Source organism: Poecilia reticulata, chromosome 14, assembly GCF_904066995.2.
Source record: "Poecilia reticulata chromosome 14, P_reticulata-male-v2, whole genome shotgun sequence".
In the NCBI taxonomy this organism is placed as follows: domain Eukaryota; kingdom Metazoa; phylum Chordata; class Actinopteri; order Cyprinodontiformes; family Poeciliidae; genus Poecilia; species Poecilia reticulata.
Window position 1 is genome coordinate 21,202,115 of NC_088843.1, and position 19,299 is coordinate 21,221,413.

The window sequence follows — 19,299 nt, forward strand, 5'->3', positions numbered from 1 at the left end:
TGGTTTGTTCCTGAAGTTTCTCCAACATCACGTAGCCAGGAGTCATACAGTTACACCGGGAGGCTGGACAGGAATATCATAAGTCCTGTTTAGTTTATTCAGAAAATGTTAGGATTTGAAAGGAAAAACGCAGACTCCCGATTTTTAATGGCTTCATGTTCCTTTTCCTCCTTCTGCTGAGGGAAAAAAACTGATCAGTTTTCCTGTTATTTTTTTACTGGAACAGAAATGATAAATATTCAGCCTTCCAGAGTCAAACAGAGACAGTGACCAGTGGCAGAGTAGTGAATAAAAACAACTACAATAATATTTATAGAAATATTATTTATTTGAGTAATGTGTATAGATATCATACATATTTCTATAATTCAAACTTGAAGTTATTGAAAACAAAGCTGCAAGTTTGCATTATATTTTGAAGGAAAAAGATTTTTGAAGGATATATACTCATTTTCTGGGTATTATTATTATTATTATTATTATTATTATTATTATTATTATTATTATTATTATTATTATTTATTTATTTATTTATTTTTTTATTTATTTTAATACCACAATCATGGTGGATAGTGATGGTGAGAGTAAACCGCTCTAAATTTAACAAATGTAATCTTTCTTTTTTTCTTTTTTTTATTCAGGCATTGACTGAGTGAAACAATATTCTGAGCCATAACAAGAAATTATATCCAAATTCATGAAGGGTAGCTAATATATTTTTCCACCTGACCTTTTCAAACTCTTTCTGCTTCAGATAAAACAATAAAACTGTTGGTATGTTGCTATAGTCTCTTAGATTAATGAGTCTTTTTGCGTTATTTGATATAGTTGAGATTTTAAATAAGTTCAGTCTAGTAGGATTTATTATCAGGGTTATTCTGCTTGATTAAAGCTCTTTATGTTTCTTATGTTTAACTAAATCTGTTCCCTAATAAATTAGAATAATGTAATTTTATCAAAAACGTTAAACATCCAGAATTTAATTTCATAGCAAATAACAAAATACAAACCAGGAAACTGATCTTCACGTTCTTGATATATTTAAAATTCTAAACTTTTATGATCATTTCATTAGATAAAGTTTTTATTAATCAGGCTGATTTATAGTTTTAGTTATTTATAATATATATAAATAAATATAACATATACATAGCTGAGTATTCTCCTCATAGTTTGCCTATTAAATAATTATAATTTGAAAACTGTTTTCTGTTTCTCTTTGCATTACCTTTGTCTCTTTTTTCACAGCCCTGAATGTGAAAACTTGTTCATAATACTTAATAAAACAGTAATGAACACTAAAGTATAAATATGTTTGAATAAACTGCGGTTCTCCTGGATGTTTTCACGTGCAGATTAAACTCAAATTCAGTTCATCAACAGGTTCTGAAAAACCTGTTAGATAAAAATCTAGGAATAAAAGTTACATATAGTGTGAATATTAATAGAAGATCATGTTTCAGTTTACATTTGAGTACTTTTTCATTTTATCCCTTCATATCTGCCATTGTATTCTTGGTAAACAGGATGAAAATCTTCTGGCGAACAGCTTTGATCTGCAGTCCGTAGATGATGGCGTTCATAGCCGGAGGTACGACATGAAACAGGATGGAGGCCATTTTCCTCTGGTCTGATAATTCAGGGAATCGATGAAGAACGATGATGAGGGCTCCTGACAAGAAGGTGATGATATAGAGGACGAGGTGGGTGCTGCATGTCTGCAGCGCCCGGGTGCTGTTTGTCTTGCTGCGGTTGGTGAGGCACACCATGGCGATCCGCAGGTAGGTGAGCGTGATGCTGCCGAGCGACGAGCCCAGCAGGACCACGGTGTAGGCCAGGCCGTAGATGTTGTTGACCAGGACGCTCTCACAGGACAGCTTGAACAGCGAAGGGTTGTCGCAGAACGGGTTGAGTATAACCGCCTGGCAGCGGGACAGGCGGACGCTGAGCCCCACCAGCACCAGCACCAGCAACAAGCACACCGCCCAGGCCGACACGGACAGCTTCACCACCATCCAGCTGGTCATGATGGTGGCGTAGTGCAGCGGCTTGCAGACGGCCACGTAGCGGTCGAAGGCCATGATCATAAGAACGGTGTGGATGACGCTGGCGTGGAAGTGGGCAAAGAAAGCCTGCAGGACGCAGCTGCTGTAGCTTATGTACCTCTGCGCGGTCGGTGTGAAGACGGTGCTGAGCACGGGGGGGATGATGGTGGAGGCACCAAGCACATCGTTGGCACCCATGCTGCAGAACAGCAGGAACATGGGCTGGTGGAGGCTCCTCTGCAGGGTGATCATGGTCACCAGGCCCACGTTGGACAGCATCACAAAGACATAGATGAGGAGCAGCAGGATGAAGGCTGGGATAGAGGAATGAGGAGTGACCTTTAACCCCTCCAGCAGCAAGAGGTCTGGATCTAAAGTTGTGTTTTCCATAAAGTATCAGATTTAATGATGCCTAGAGAACAAAATCACCAATTAATGTCAGAGGCAGTCAGTCTCACCTGCAGAAATCCTCAAATTTTCTCCAACCTGATACATCTCTGCCTTCACCATCGCAGTACTTTACATTAATTCAGTTCCATTCAGTGTATTTTCATAACATCAATTTAACACAAAAGTTCTCTGGAGGCACTTTACAAACAAAATGTCAGTTCGGTGAATTACTGTACTGAGTATAAGTGTCCATGTGATAAACTAATGTAATGTGCCACACCTGCACCTCACATATCCCAGCAGTGAGCCAATCATAGTAACACTCACCCTAAACCAACACATCACTTACTCCAAAGCGATGGCACTGCTAACCAATGCGCTCAGCTCCGGTTGCTTGAACCTGAAGATGAAACCAACAGCTTGTCCAGATTTGAAATTACTTTGGGTGATAAGTACCTGAAAACTTGAGGGAACTCAAAGAATTTAGGTCTTATTTTCAGATCCTCAGTTAATTACGGAAAAGTAACATGAAGCTGCTGTCAAAGTTCAGTTAATCTAACCAAAAATAATCAGGACATGAACATTAATCTCTGCTTTGTGTAGGGTTAGACATAAGAAAGTGAGTTTAGCAAAGAGACCAGATGTGATGATAAATGTGAAGCTTCATGCAAAACAAAAACACTTCAGAACATCCTCCTCATCAGTAGAGAGTAAAAACATGAAAAGATTGAAGGTAAATCAGGTGATGATCTGGTGCTACAGCAACCTGACAGCAGATTCATCAGATCACAGCTGGGTTTTCCTTCAGGTAGTTTTCACTCAGCATACTGGAAAATGCCATGCCTAAAATCTGACAATGACGTTAGAAATGGATCTATTTCTGCTCAAAACTCCAGATGTCGGTTTCTTTACTATTGGTTCCTTTTAAAATGTTGATGAGGATGAACATGACTAGGTAGACACCACTACCTATTATCACTACAGTATCATCAGTACAGAAATATATAATCTGTAAAGAGAGCGCTGCCAGCAACAGGGACACAGTAAAAATCTGAATCAGCAGATATTCAGTCCGATACTCACCTCTGTTGACAGAAACCTCCTTCACTGACTCCTCAGCTCAGTCTGCAGATTTATAGCAGGGTTGTTATACGTGGGTGAAGCTTCATCACTGAATGTAAACAGCAACAAGTTGTTTCCAGATCCAGACACAGGACTGTTTCAAAATAAAAGCAGCTTTACATGCCTGTATCTGCTGCAGCAGAGACACATCCTGTCCCATCATCAGTGACAGCTGATGGTAAGCTGACTTTATGAAGATGTCCAATGTCAAAATGTTTTAGGGAAGTATTTAGGAATAAATATGTGTTAAATTATACAAACCAATCAGTGCCATGGGTTTCATCTGAAAGATAAATATTTTCTCTTGATTTGCATCACAAATAAAAAAGGACTAAATCTCTGTACACTATTTTTTTCAACTAGGCAAAGATTTTGAAATATTGTATTTATTATAACGCCATCACTAATACAGGAAGAATAATTATTTTATTATTCAACATTTCAGTGAAACTAACTGCACCAGTAACTGGAAACATCAATCACTTTGGCTCTAAGGTCTCCACCAGGCTGCAGGTTGTAAAGAGATTAAACTTTATCCCAATAATTAAACATTCAATTGTTTCTATGCAAACTGCTGTTCAGCGCTTTGTGCATTGTTGACATAACAATAAATTTTTTTAGACAAAATAAACAGTCCATTGGTTTTGAAAAGAAACAATCAATTGTGTCACAAACAAGGAAATAAGCATTTGCTTAAGGGGGCAGCATAGCAAAAGAACAAAAACTAAAAATGGTAGTAAAATATCTGCAGTGTAATTAGCAAGAAGGAGATTAATGGTCAGAATACCGGAAGTATTTCCTCATAGACAAACTGGGAGCGATTAAGAATGTTAAAACTACTGTCTGAACTCATGAAGAGATGTAAAATTATATGAGCCACAACAAGGGGAACATTGAGCTGACTGAGCAGCCGAGCACCTTGACGACAGACCAATCAGCAGGTTGGTCCAGTTCAAACCTGAGACTCATTCTGGCCCTCCTGACTGGTGAAGACCAAGGTGAGACCCAAAGATCCGCCTGAGGCCTGACAGTTAGAGAGATCTCAGAGGAACTGGAGCCACTTTGAGAGACATTCACTGTGGACATTTATACCAACCGTCACCCGTTTCAGTCCGTTCAGTTGGACTGTCCCAGGAGGCCACAACCAGGACCAGAACCAGAACCATCAGAACCAGAGCCATCATCTTTATCTTGGGGGTGATCATGTATCAAACCTTTCCTCCATGAGAAAATTATGATTGAAGTTCTGTAGTCAGAACCTGGGAACTCAAGCTCTCTGGATTATGTTTCATAAACGTTTTAGATGAAGACGTTTTTGGTAAGCAGCACCTGTAAAAGTATTCACTCCCTTGGATGTTTTATTATTTTATTTGTTTTGTAAATCAGTCATGATCAACAAAATTTGTTGGTTTTATAAGAAACCTAACAACAACACTGCAGCCTTAAAGCCGCAGTATGAAACTTTTATGAAAAATCATTTCTTTACATATTTTTTTAAACATCACTATGTTGTGACACATTAACATAAGACAGACAATCTGTGAAAACATTTAGCTCTTCCACCTCCTCCCTGAGCTCCTAGTCACAAAAATACACCATTCCTGCTCAGACTAGTTTAACAAATATTTTTAAAAATATATGAAAAACTTACATGCAGCAGCTTTAATTGTCAAAGTAAAAAATGCTGAAATAATGATAGTGAATTAAAAATATTCTACGTAAAATAAGTCCTTGCATAAGTACCTTTCCAGTCAGTATTTTGCACTGGCACCTTTGGCTGCCGTCCCAGCAGAGAGTCAGTCAGGCTGCTGAGTTTTCCCCGTTCTTCCTACTAAACTGAGCCACCTCTGCCAGGTTGCTGGGGATCAGCTGTGAAGAGGCCTTGGTTTTGACTAGGCCCCTCCAGAGTCTCCACCGGGTTTTCTTCTAAAACTCTTCTAACCATACAGCGAGATGTGAAAGCTTATTAAGAAATCATTTTGTTGGAGGTAATATTGTGGTTTCTTTCAAACTGTTAGCTTGAGGATTTTTCACAAATTTGACCAAAGAAATGGAAACTAACTGGGTTTTTGTAACATGCTGCTGGTAAAAAAAAAAAAAAGCCTAAAGAGTTTCTTAGCTAGGTTGCCTGATATGGGTGGACACAGAGAAGTGGCTCTGAGAAGCAGAGACAGTTCATAGTTCAGATTATTGTTAACTGCAAACATGCAGACCTGACCTCTCTCATGAGAGAGCAATAAGGGAAAGTCGCTCTGTAGACCTTTGCTGAGATAGACAAGGTCAGAGGATAAGATCGGCTTCTCATGTAAGTATAGGCCTATTGCCAATCTCCTAAAATTAAGGAAATCAGGGCCAATAAATCGGAACACCTCTACTGTAGAGTCATCCTGGATTAACTCCCTGAACACATAATGGTTTTTAAGACCAAGAAAAAATCTTCCTAGACTGGAAAAACCTGGACAGGAATTTCTTGATTTCTTTTGACTGAACTCCGTAAATGATGGGATTGAGGCTGCTGGGAATGATATGGATCAAGATGGAAGATATTTTCCTCTGGTCTGAGTACTGAGGGAAACGATGCATAGTTATAATAAGAATACCACAGAAAAGCATGATGAGATACACAACCAGGTGTGTGCTGCAGGTCTTCAGGGCTTTAGTGTTTATAGACTTGTTCCTGCTGGTCAGACACACCATGGTGATCCTGGTGTAGGTGAAGAGGATGCTGCCGATGGAGGAGGTGAACAGAACCACGGTGAAGGTCAGGCCGTAGATGTTATTGATCACCACGTTCTCGCAGGACAGCTTGAACAGTGAGACGTTGTCACAAAATGGGTTGGTGATCAGAGTCCTGCAGCGGCTCAGCCGGACTGTCAAACCCAGCAGAATCCCGACCAGAACCAAGGCCGACCCCCAGGCAGAGACGGTCAGCTTCACCACCATCTTGCTGGTCATTATCACAGAGTAACGCAAAGGATTACAGATGGCAACATATCTGTCAAAGGCCATGATCATCAGCACCGTGTGGGACGTGGTGCCTAACATGTGGGAACAGAAAGCCTGAACAACACACTCATAGTAACTGATGAGGCGCTCAGCCGGCGGCAGCAAGATATCCGACATCAGGCGGGGAACCATGTACGAGACGCCTAGAATGTCGTTAAACGGCAGGTTACAGAAGAGCAGGTACATGGGCTGATGGAGGCTTCTGTCCATGCAAATGAGGATCACAATCCCCATATTCAGCAACATTATTCCCAGGTAAGAAAAGAGGAAGAAGCAAAACACAGGGTACAAAAAGGTCTCTGTGACCTCCAACCCTTCTATCTGGAGGGTAAGGCTGTTTAAGGTATAGTTTTCCATCAACCTGCAGAAAAAATAGGAGGACATTTTTATATGCAGAGACAATTCCCAAACAAATTAAACAACTACAAGCATCCACATCATGAGGGCCAACTTACGGGTTCATAACACAACTATAATCATTTACCTGTTAGCTCCCTTCATTCTGTTCAGAGACCCAGCAGCCGACTATCTGAAAGGAAACAGCAGCTTTATTGTCAGTTTTATAAAGAGCTGGATCATCAGAGGGGAGAGTCTTCAAAGTAAAACTAAACCAGTCGGGGAGGGGGAGACTGTCAACACTTCATCCACCCAAAAACACCTGGCAACATACGTCACGCCACACATGTTCTTCCATAAACTTTAACATAAACTTACTTCATAATGGAAAGACAATGCTGGAAGCATTCACACTTTTGAAACCCAGTTTCGCTTCATTCTGGTTTCTTCTGTTCAGTCTTTGATGTGGGACCTGCAGTTTTTGGCAAATCACCCCAGAGCATTGAAGCATCACCAAACTGTGTACAGGACAATGTACTGAGAGATGCAAAAGACACAAACTTTGACATATTTTCAGCTCAGACCTTCCTCACGCTCACAATTTATTAATCTCTTTATACTTGTTGCAGCTTTGCATAAATTTTGTTTCTTCCAGAGTTGCAAATCTATTTTTGCTAATATGGAAGTGTCAGGCTTTACTCTGTTGGCTGGTCAGTGATTAACAGAGCCTGAAGGATTCAACAATCTATTCCAATCTTTATGTCCCTGTTGCAGCAGCTGGGTTTGGCCTTCTGCTCATCCCATCAGTCACTCATGTTTGCTGATCAGTTTGTTTTTACTGCAGTTTTTTGGATTGGTCAGTTTTTCTGTAATATTCTTTGTGGTTTTCCTGCCCTCAGAGTTCATGACATTTGGGTTTGAACATTTTTGCTCATCTTGGGCTCAGCTCACTCGTAAGTGTGCCCTGGTTTGGCCTCACCTCTAATCTGGCCTTTGGCTTGTCTAGTCAGTCATTTATTCAATCCAGTGATTGTTGGTGTTGTAAAGACCACAGTGGTGGTCCTGTGCTTCCAGATGTTCTGCTGGACGTCCTGGGTTCGAATCCTTCCTGGGGTTTTGTTCTGCATGGAAGTCACACATTCTCCCTGTGAAGATGTGAGTTCTCTCTAGGTACTCCAGGAGTCTCCCAATCCTAAAACATGACTGTTAGGTCACTAGTCTCTCTAGATTGGTGTGAGTGTGCGCATAGTTGTCTGTCCTATGGGGGACTGGATACCTGTCCAGGATGTCCCCCAATGACTCTTCTGATGCTGCATTAAAGAAGTTTACGTTGGTCTATTGAAAGTAATGAGGACCTCAGAAATCTCTTGCTTTCCACTGTGACCAGTGAGATAATTGAATTAGACACCGAGGTGTTCAGGGGACGATGGACAGGGACTCTTTGTCTCATTATGGTGCTATGCAGCCTCCCAAGTCGTATTTGTGTGTTTAGGTTCCCAGATGAATTGGAGATCATTTGAGCCGGAGTTGTCTGGAGATCGTCCAGAGCTCTGAATGCTCTTTGATGGTTTCTTCTCTTAAACACAGGATGACCAAGCAGGATGTTCCTGTAGTGGTTTGGTTTTATGTTGATCTTCATTCTGCTTAAAGATCCAGTGATGACCCATTTTCACTGTTTTTTTTCAGTGTCAACCAGACAGCTGCTTTTTGAAATAATTCTTGATTTGTCAACACTCAGAGGCAACTGGTTGGTTATTCTTTGTCTTTCCTGAAACTGAATTATTATTGTCTTTATTTAAGACAGACTGAACATTTTCTCTTTTAGCACTTTGTCTTCTTACAAGTTTACATGACAAACTTTCCTAGATTTCGATTTATGTTTTGATTTATTTCCCTGACTTTTAGTCATGACTCAAACTTAGTTTGAGTGTTTCATAAAAGCTGATATGTGACAACATGTGAATCCCCACAGAAGCGTCTCCTGTCACGTTTCCTCCCAGAGGACTAATTATCATCAGAAACTGTTGATAGTTAGTCCTCTGGGTTTTTATGGTGTCGCTCATTAATGGTCACTGTTGTTCAGAAACATGTTTGTTTCCTGTTTGTTGTTGGAACGCAGACTAATGAAACCACCAGTGGGCCCCTGAGTCCCAAACACCTGAAACAGTTTGTCTCCCTGAATACAAACAGGTCAGATGAAAGACCCCCAAAGTTCAATCTCTTTACGAATAACTTTTTATGCTTCACTTCCTGTTTGCTGCTTTGAGTCCAAACCCTTCCTGTCTTCTGACATCTACAGGAAAAAAATCTCTGTGTGGTTCTCGAATTGATGGTAATTTAGGGTCATAGGTCAGTGGGCCCCTCAGACATGCAAATATAAGACTCTGACATACTTATTCTAATAAGAGGATTCTTGAACTAAGACAACATATTTAAAATATTTTCTATCCTTTTTGATCAAAACTCAGCTTGGTCTTTGAGGTTGGAAAGCCTCCATACCATCACCCTAATCTAGAGCTCATGGACTCTGACTGGTAACGCCCACTGGTTCCATAATCTTAGCACTACTTGCAGCTCAAAGAAACTTGTTGGCCATCATTTATTTTCAACCTAAATTATCCAGGAGTATGAATTATTCTGGAATTAACTGAATATGAGGAAATATGGATTTCTTCAAGGAACCTTCCATGTTTTTCCTGCTGCTGTTTCACATCCTTTCTTGTTCTTTGCATTATTCAAAAGTATCTACTTCCCCCTTTTACGTGGAGACATTTACTGACATCTTGACATGTTTAGGTGAAGGACTGAATCCAGAAAATAAAAAAGACATGTAAGAATTGATTTGATAAAAAGAAAAAAGGATATTAGGCAACTGTTTTGCCTTCTATTGCTTTAGATTTGTAAGTTACAAACAGTAATCTCGGACCCTGCAGGCCTCAAAGCTCCCAGGTGTGCGAGTGACCAGGACACTAATGAACTCAAACAGACTGATTTGACCCGGTTCTCTGTCTCTGCGGACACTTTGGTCTGATGTGTCTCTGTGTTTGCGCATGTCGACGGTTGCATGTCTTCACCGCTGCTGCCTCTCAGGATTTGGGCCCCTGAAATTATTTGACGTGTTTATTGTTTTGTTTGTTTAACTGTAATTTATTGAAGAGCTCATTGTTGCTGGCTAAAGGAGAAAACCTACAAGGTCTGTGTTTTCAGACTGAGGCTTTGGTAAACGTTCTGGTTCATTGTATGAGATAAGTCTAACAAAATAAGTTAAAGTCTTTCACAGTTTGAAGATCCCAGAGGAGATCTTTCATCAACAGTTGTAATCAGGTTATTGTCTGAACTCTAATAAACACCTATTAGTGTTTTCTCCCTCTGGGTTAATTATCAGAAACTGTTGATAAGTGTTTTTATGGAGCAGCTCACACTGGGAGTCATTAATGATTTTCTTTGTTCTGGAAACTTCAACACTTTGTTCTGTTCAAAACATACTGATGAAACCTGTTGCTCACCAGGGGGCGCTGTGTCCCCTGAGCGCCTGAAACAAAGTTCAACTCTCTGGACACAAACAGTCCAACTGAATGTGTTTTAGCTTCAACAAGAAGAAGTTTTCAGAGACACTTTATGTTTTGAATGAAACTTTTGAATAAAACCGAAGGCCAAAGATATGAACAACTGTTGATATTTAATTGTGAAAAATATATTACATTACTTCAAATTGGTTTTAAACTGTGGTTTTAGGTTACAGAAAGATAAATGCAAGCCTCTAAAATCTTAATTCTTTCATCATAAAGTTCAGAATATGACAGAAAATTGTCTCGAGATAAAAAGGCAACTTTACATCACGTAAACAAGAAATGACCAATTAAAGTTCTGTAAGGAACACACACACACACACAAAACAATTCAGGTATTTAAATTCAGTCTGTCCTTTAGATTATTAAATGTTGGGTCAAAAGAATAAAACAAAAGCTGTGTGCATTTAAAGAAAATATTTAATTTCTCAAATCTATTAGATAACTTTTGTCAACCATAAAATATAAGTTTTTTCAAGATGAAGATAAAACTTTTCTAGATCTGAAAGCATGAGAGAGAAATCTTTTTATTTCTTTGGACTGAACTCCATAAATGATGGGATTCAGGCTGCAGGGGATGATGTGAAACAAGATGGCGGACATTTTCCTCTGGTCCGAGTACTGAGGGAAACGATGCAACACAATGATCAGTATGCCACAGAAAAGCATAATGAGATACACAACCAGGTGTGTGCTGCAGGTCTTCAGGGCTTTGCTGTTCAGAGATTTGTTCCTGCTGGTCAGACAGACCATGGTGATCCGGGTGTAGGTGAGGACGATGCTGCCGATGGAAGCTGTCAGCAGAACCACGGTGAAGGTCAGGCCATAGATGTTATTGATCACCACGCTCTCACAGGACAGCTTGAACAGTGAGGCGTTGTCACAGTACGGGTTGGTGATCAGAGTCCTGCAGCGGCTCAAACGGACAGTCAGGCCCAGCAGAATTCCGACCAGAACCAAGGCCGACCCCCAGGCAGAGACGGTCAGTTTCACCACCATCCTGTTGGTTATTATCGCAGAGTAACGCAGAGGATTACAGATGGCAACATATCTGTCGAAGGCCATGATCATCAGCACCGTGTGGGACGTGGTGCCGAACATGTGGGTGCAGAAAGCTTGAACGACGCACTCATAGTACCCGATTATCAACTCTGAGGGAGGCTTCAGGAGGTCCGACAGCAAACGGGGCAAAACAATTGAATTCCCAAAGATGTCATTAACTGGAAGGTTACAGAACAACAAATACATGGGTTGATGGAGGCTTTTATCAATCCAAACCAGGACTATAATCGCAATGTTAAGTATCATTATGAACAGATAGGAGAAGAGGAAAAACAAAAAGACAGGGTACACTGATGTCTCTATGACCTTTAACCCCTCCAGCTGGAGGGTCACGCTATTAAAGGTTTCATTTTCCATCACCCTGAAAGAAAGATCAAATGAGAACATCAAGATTTCTTCTTGCACGACGTAAAGTAATTATAAAATACATTAAACAAAAACACCTTTCAGAAAGAGCAAAATTATTTGTTGGTTTAGAAACACAGACACTAAATGTAGATTGATGTAGGAAATACATTCCAAATGTCTGAGTATAACCCCAACATTTACCTGGGATTTCTAACCTTCTTAGGCTTGCAAAGTTGAACCACCTTGATTGTTTGGTAGGAGAGGTCTATCTTGGGTGATTTTTATATACATTTGTCTATTCATCTGAGAGTAGCGCTGTAACAACATGCTAGTAGTCATGGAGACTAAAACCCACAGGCCACGCCAATAAACTGGTGCTGAGTCAATTAAGCAATGCTCACTTAATTCTGACCATTTTTAAACTTAACAATGAATGATGAAAATGGGGTTGAATGCCACCAGGACAAATGTTTCCTTTTCCTAACTATAACTATGACAGATTTAGAATCAACTGATGAATCATGGACTGATGTAATAAAGACAGTTACAAAGTCGGCCTTCCATCACCTGAAGAACATTTCCAGCATTAAGCAACAAATGTTCCAGCAAAATGTAAAGAAACTCATCCATGCTTTAGTTGCACTGATTACTGCAACAGAGTCAATGCAACTGTTGCAATGACACTGCAGATGTCACTGTCACTAATCAACAGCTGCAGCTGGCGTTCCAACTGAAACCAGGAACATGGAGCACAAAACCCCAGTTCTAAAGTCCTTCCACTGAGAAAATAGACTGCAAAATACTGTTGTTAGTTTATAAATCCTGAATGACTCAGCACCACAGACCTCTGACGACGTCTGGCTCCCCAGAACCAGAACCAAACACAGTAGTCATCTCAGACTACTTGAATTATGTACAGTTGATGGTAACACTTTATTTGAAGGGGGGTGAATAAGACTGACACGACACTGTCATTAACATGACATAACACCTGTCATGAACATGAATAAGCCTTCATGAATATTTATGACTGCTGTCATAAAGTGTCATTCGGTAAATCATGACACTTTTAATACAAAGTTGACATTATTCAAAATGTCTTTGTTATGACAACTTGACATTAACCAAGAAATCATTACTGATATAAATTTGTTATAAAAGTATTACTGATTGCACTTTAAAAATGAGGTAACTTTATGTTATTAAAGGTAAAGTTTAAACAGTAATGATTGTTAATTGTTAGCTTGAGGACAATGGTCTTCCAGACCGGATAACCACTTACATCTGACAACTAAGGACAGAAACATAAGTAACTCTTCTGGGCCAGTCTGGATCTGGGATGAACTTTCATTTTCAACCTCTCTTAGTGATTATTTTTTCTTAACTGTGGGAGGTTCAGTCATACTGGACAAGAGGAACCTCAAAGAGTAGAACTTCCTGGATCATCTCAATACAGAACTCGGGAACTATATCATGAAATGTCTTCTCTGAGGACCACCTCTTGTTGAGGAAATCAGCCGTTGGACCTTGAGATGGAGAAGAACCCTTCAGCACACCATCATCTGGACTGGCCTGTTCTTATTTAGCACTTCATCTCATCCAGAAGACCCCAAAGTGCTTCACACTACATTCAGTCATTCACACATTCATACACTGATGGTGGCAAACTGCTGCATAACAGCACAGCTGCACTGGAGCAGTCTAACAGAGGCAAGGCTGCCATGCAACAGTGCCACCTGCTGGGCCCTCTGACCTCCACCAGCAGGCAAGGGGGCCGAAGTGCCTTTGACTCAGGAACCCACTGTCAACCCACTAACTACAGTGCAAACTCCTACTCCCATCTCCACCACTGTCATCTGACAACTAAAGACAGGAGCGTAAATGGTAGTGAACTCTCCTGGGCCTCTTACTGGACAACGTGGAAACAGGAATCTTTACATTATTTAACTCAGCTGGTGTTTTCCAGCTGCCTTGGAATCAGCTGAGCTGATGGGATAAAGATCCTGCTGTCCGATCGCCTCAGAATACGTGTATAAAATAAAGTTCAGACTAGCCTAATTCTGTAGAGTTTGCACCTTTTCCCTTTGAACTCTAACTAAAACATTTTAATTGAATCAGCATACTTGAGTTTGTGCTATCTAGCTGCAAACAGACTGAAAACTTTTGACCATCTCCAGCGGCACCACCTCCATGATGGGACTTCCCCTTTCCACAGCTCCCCTGAATCCATCATTATAAACTGGGGAAGGATGCTGGGATTTTCTGCAGTTAGATAGCAAGTGAACATCATTATAGAAAGTCAGGAGAAACTAAAGGTACATTAAATTACTGAGCTTTTCTGATAGACTTTGAATGCAAATTCCTTTCGGTCCTACAGCTTTCTGTAAAAAGATTTAACAAATTTCACATCTTTCAACGGTGATTGCTGCTCATTGGTTTTTGCATCTAGTAATGATTGAAAACTACACATTCAACAGCTATATGCTGCAAATTGAAGGGTTAAATGTGGAAGAGGCGTCCATGTACCCTGCCTTCTTCCTGTTGCTGTCTGTCTATCTGTTCATTATGATAGCTAATGTTGGGATTGTGGCTCTGATTATTCTCGATAAAAGCCTCCATCAGCCCATGTATTTGCTGTTTTGCAACCTGCCTTTTAATGATATTCTGGGAAACTCTGTCATGTTGCCTCGTGTGTTGATGGACATCCTCCAGCCGCAGGCTGAGCGCCTCATCAGTTACTACGAGTGTGTTGTTCAGGCTTTCTGTTCCCACATGTTCGGCACCACGTCCCACACCGTGCTGATGATCATGGCCTTTGACAGATATGTTGCCATCTGTAATCCTCTGCGTTACTCTGTGATAATGACCAACAGGATGGTGGTGAAGCTGACAGTCTCTGCCTGGGGGTCGGCCTTGGTTCTGGTCGGGATTCTGCTGGGTTTGACCATTCGACTGAGCCGCTGCAGGACTCTGATCACCAACCCGTACTGTGACAACGCCTCACTGTTCAAGCTGTCCTGTGAGAGCGTGGTGATCAACAACATCTACGGCCTGACCTTCACTGTGGTCCTCTTGACAGCCTCCATCGGCAGCATTATTGTCACCTACACCAGGATCACTGTTGTCTGTCTGACCAGTAAGAGCAAGTCTCTGAACAGTAAAGCCTTGAAGACCTGCAGCACACACCTCTTTGTCTACATGATTATGTTTGTTTTCGGGAAAATGAACATTGCGCTGCATCGTTTCCCTGAATACTCAGAGTACAGGAAACTGTGTCTTATTCTGTTTCATATCATCCCCGGCAGCCTGAACCCCATCATCTACGGTGTTCAATCCAGAGAGATAAAACGGTTCCTGTCCAAGCTGTTCTACTCCAGAAAGATTCTGTCATCATAATGTCTCAAATCTGGGGTTTTTTTGTTTGTTTTTGTTTGCTTACTGTGAAAAAATTTTAAGATAAACATTTTAAAATGAATTGTCCCCAGTTTCAGAAAAGCAGAACATTATTTAAAAGGAATCTCTACCATTAATTAAATCCTGTTTTAGTTAGTTTTAATTATGTTTCTTACGTTTGAATCACTTACTCACAATGAACGCTTGTGTTTAACTTTCACAATGTGCATCCTTTTAATGTAAAGTCCACATCTTTATATTTGTAGTACGCTTTGCAGTCAGATGTACTTTAAAATAATTGAAGGTATTTTAACATCTGGTCTTTAACAGTTTTAAGTCAATAAAATTCTTTTCTTCACAAAGTTTTTTATTTAATAAATTATTCATTCTGTGAAAAAATCAGTTAATTTTCTCCTCATCTAGTATTTCATTCTTCCTGCAGATTGACTCATCTGTTGAGGCATGTTGACCCAGGTGAAAAAAAAGTATACTTTAGTATACTAAATTTTAACATACTTTAATATACTTTTATCGATGTACTTAAACTGTACTATTTTGGAACAACTAATTTTGTGCCTAGTATACTTTAGTAGTATTTAAATAGTATTAAATTACAAGTAATAATATATTTTAGTATACCATACTTACTTTTTTGGAACAACTTCAAGTGTACTTAGTGTACTTAAAGTATACTTTTTAAATATCATATTTCAGAGCTTTGTTATTATATTTTGATATAATTATTATATTTTGAGTGTAATAATTCTGTCTCAGAATTATATTAAAAATATATATTTAATATACTTCAAACATATTTTAAATATACTATTAATATATTAGTAATGTATTTAAATTACACTTAATTTTTATTTTTGATTTCCTGCTATTGATAATAAACTAAAATTTTAATTACTCGTGAAAGTCTTTATTCCTACGTACCTATTTTGTAAATGACATGCATAACTACATTACAGTACTTACATTGTTTTAGGCCAAAATCACATGGAAAGATTAATTACACAAGATGCCCAAGGTAATTCAAATATTTTGTTTTATTACCGACATTTTAAAATTGTCCAATTTTACTCACAACTTTATGAACTTTACATAAATTATCAGTTTACACATCAAAAGTGAACACATGAACATGAAAATTTAAGTGTGACAATAAAACATGAAAGTGAGGATCAACGACAGAACATTCCCGTTCACTGCACCTACAAAAAAGAACAATAGAGCAATTAAACAGAGAAAGTATTTGTATTTAAAGAGAACAGAAAAATGGCAAATAAAAAAATAATACTTACAATAATACTTACGTCTTTTATCTTCCCTGCGTTCAAGTTTTTTCTTCTCTTTGTGGCGTTTTTTAAATAAATGAAAGTGTGCAATACCGCCACCATCAAATCTGGAGTATGAACTGGAGCTAACACCGTTGATTATAAGGTTTTACATCACACATCTGAAAATTGATTGGGTACTTTCTTAAAAATTACATCATGATTATCCTTTTTTTATTGTATGCAATTTTAATAAATAGTAAAAGATTTTTAAGGCATTTAAAAATTCATACATAATCATTCATATTTTGTTCACATAAAGAATGCTTTTATTTAATATATTAAACGTGTATTTTGGTATAATTATGTTTAAGTGTGTTTAAAGTACTAATTTCGAAATTGGTACAAGTGTATTTTTAGTATACTTTAGATATACTTATAGATAGTACACTTAATAATTAGTATACTTAAAGTGTACTTTCACAAATTTAAGTATGTTTGAAGTATACTAAAGTATACTTTTTTTCCACCTGGGGATCCCACAGCTATGTGGAGTTGTGGTCATAAACTATCAGTATAATTATCCATTTAATTAATATTTACACGCCTGCAGGACCCTGTCCAGTAAACCTGGAAATAACCAATATAATGTCAGTGAAATAAAAATGACTGAAATCAAAACTTTAACTTTAAGTCCAAAAATACGTTAAAAACTGATCAAGATTACAAGGAATATAAAGGGAAGAGTTGCATTTTATGGAATTTACCTCAAGGATTTAATTTTGATTCAAAAGGGTTCAATTAAATTAATTTAGCTATTTTTTTAGTCATTCTGCAGCTTGCTCCAAACCAAAAGCTCTTTTACTAAGTTCAGAGTGTGCAAATTGAACAGAATTAGAATCGCCATGTTAGCACGAATGCTACGTTATGCCCTGTTAGCTTCTTAATGTCTAGTGGATGTTTCATTCTTGGAGCAAGTTTCCTAATCCAGGGAGAAGAGTTGAAAGCTCTGCTAATCTTAAATTCTTTCAGAAGGATATCTGGGTCTGAAAGCATCGTTGTCACTCGGTTTGGTCTCTCTCTCAATTGGAGTTTTCTGGCTCACTAACCAAGTGGCTGCTCTGCTACCACTTGGTTAGTGACAACATTTTAGGGAACATTAGGCTTGAAATGTTTTCTTTGAAGGCAGATATGGTCCTTAAGTATGGAGGCAGCTAAAGAACCAATGGTCTCTCAAAAGAAACCATTGATTTCACTTGCCAACTTCCAAGACATGTTAGCCACTGCATGCTGCTGCATGCTGCTGTATGTGAAGATCTCCATATTTACTGCTATTTTCTCCATTTTGTTCTCAATTTGTTAAAACTGCTAAACATATGGATTGACATAAAGTTTTGTTTTACTCAGTTTATAAATTTGCTTGTCTGGGTGTGACCATATAGAGTCGAGTCATTTTTTATTCTGCGGTCTAATTTATAAAACATTGTCCCCTGTGCCCTGGCAATATGGCAGAAAACCTTTAGGATGAATTAAACCAGAGACTGTGAGTCAGACTGACACTCTGCCTGAAAGCGAGTGGACGAAGCTAACGATGCTAAAGCTGCTTCAGGATTGGCCAACCAAATTAAACCCTTTATATTAACTGTATTAACGATGGCATCCAGTTTCAGTGTGTGAATGCAGGTAACCCAACATACTTGGTCTTATAGTGTGTCCCACACTAACCTAACCAATAGCGAATAACAGAATACGGTGTTCAGGATTTCCCAGTATTTTCAGGTTTAAAATCAGAATCTTGATTGTTTTTTCTGGCTAACAATGTCAAAAAAAAAAAAAAGTATATATATACTTTTTTTTTTTCCAAACTCTGCATATAACGGTATATATATACCGTTATATGCAGTATAACGGTATATACACTGCTCAAAAAAATAAAGGGAACACTTAACCAACACAATATAACTCCAAGTAAATCAAAGTAAATCAAACTTCTGTGAAATCAAACTGTCCACTTAGGAAGCAACACTGATTGACAATGGGACCCTCGTCGGGTCAATCAGTGTTGCTTCCTAAGTGGACAGTTTGATTTCACAGAAGTTTGATTTACTTGGAGTTATATTGTGTTGTTTAAGTGTTCCTTTTATTTTTGGTACAAAATAAAAGGAATATATATATATATATATATATATATATATATATATATATATATATATATATATATATATATATATTATATATATCTTTTTTTTTTTTTTATATTTTTTTTTTTTTTGACATTGTTAGCCAGAAAAAACAAGATTCTGATTTTAAACCTGAAAATACTGGGAAATCCTGAACACTAATCTGGTGGACTCGATGGTTCAGGTTTTCAGCAGGTTTATAAACTAAAACATAATCACATTTCTTCTATGGCTATCTCTGTCCTTGCAACTGAATAACGTCTAAAACCTGAGGGTTGAGCTAAGAGAAGACAGAATCAATGATGATGTTGGACCATCTAGAACCAAATATTTAGATCTTCAGCAGGGCTTTGCAGAGTTTGGAGGCAGAAATCTAAATCAGTCAAATCAGTCTGATTTACAAAAACAGTTCTGTATAAATGAAAATCATCCACCAGAAATGCACATAGCCAAATAAATTATATCTTAATTATGAAATGAAGAACTAGTTTAGGGACACATGACACCATTGTCAGTTAATCCAAAAAATAAGACAAGAAAGCAACAAAAAAAATAAGCTGATTAAAAA

General features: G+C 38.6%; 4 protein-coding genes across 4 annotated transcripts; 1 reads left to right on the plus strand and 3 right to left on the minus strand.

The window, feature by feature from the left end:
• Positions 1–1,084: 1,084 nt before the first annotated feature.
• LOC103461292 (olfactory receptor 52K1-like) lies at positions 1,085–2,825 on the minus strand. The gene has a single exon (XM_008403608.2). The coding sequence runs from the start codon at positions 2,433–2,435 to the stop codon at positions 1,488–1,490; it is 948 nt and encodes a 315-aa protein (XP_008401830.2). The 5' UTR covers positions 2,436–2,825; the 3' UTR covers positions 1,085–1,487.
• Positions 2,826–5,650: 2,825 nt separating this feature from the next.
• Positions 5,651–7,467, minus strand: LOC103461291 (olfactory receptor 52N2-like). The gene has a single exon (XM_081615541.1). The coding sequence runs from the start codon at positions 6,945–6,947 to the stop codon at positions 5,976–5,978; it is 972 nt and encodes a 323-aa protein (XP_081471667.1). The 5' UTR covers positions 6,948–7,467; the 3' UTR covers positions 5,651–5,975.
• Positions 7,468–10,942: 3,475 nt separating this feature from the next.
• On the minus strand, positions 10,943–11,890 carry LOC103459932 (olfactory receptor 52D1-like). Its single transcript, XM_017303007.2, has one exon. It carries the CDS (start codon positions 11,885–11,887, stop codon positions 10,943–10,945), a length of 945 nt encoding a protein of 314 aa, XP_017158496.2. The 5' UTR covers positions 11,888–11,890.
• Positions 11,891–14,315: 2,425 nt separating this feature from the next.
• LOC103459873 (olfactory receptor 8G17-like) lies at positions 14,316–15,440 on the plus strand. The gene has a single exon (XM_008401800.3). It carries the CDS (start codon positions 14,330–14,332, stop codon positions 15,272–15,274), a length of 945 nt encoding a protein of 314 aa, XP_008400022.2. The 5' UTR covers positions 14,316–14,329; the 3' UTR covers positions 15,275–15,440.
• The last annotated feature ends 3,859 nt before the right edge of the window (positions 15,441–19,299 follow it).

What these genes read in the sequence shown, in the direction of transcription:
- LOC103461292 (XM_008403608.2), bottom strand. Translation starts at nt 2,435, where the DNA reads ATGGAAAACACAACTTTAGATCCAGACCTCTTGCTGCTGGAGGGGTTA.
- LOC103461291 (XM_081615541.1), bottom strand. Translation starts at nt 6,947, where the DNA reads ATGTCCTCCTATTTTTTCTGCAGGTTGATGGAAAACTATACCTTAAAC.
- LOC103459932 (XM_017303007.2), bottom strand. Translation starts at nt 11,887, where the DNA reads ATGGAAAATGAAACCTTTAATAGCGTGACCCTCCAGCTGGAGGGGTTA.
- LOC103459873 (XM_008401800.3), top strand. Translation starts at nt 14,330, where the DNA reads ATGATTGAAAACTACACATTCAACAGCTATATGCTGCAAATTGAAGGG.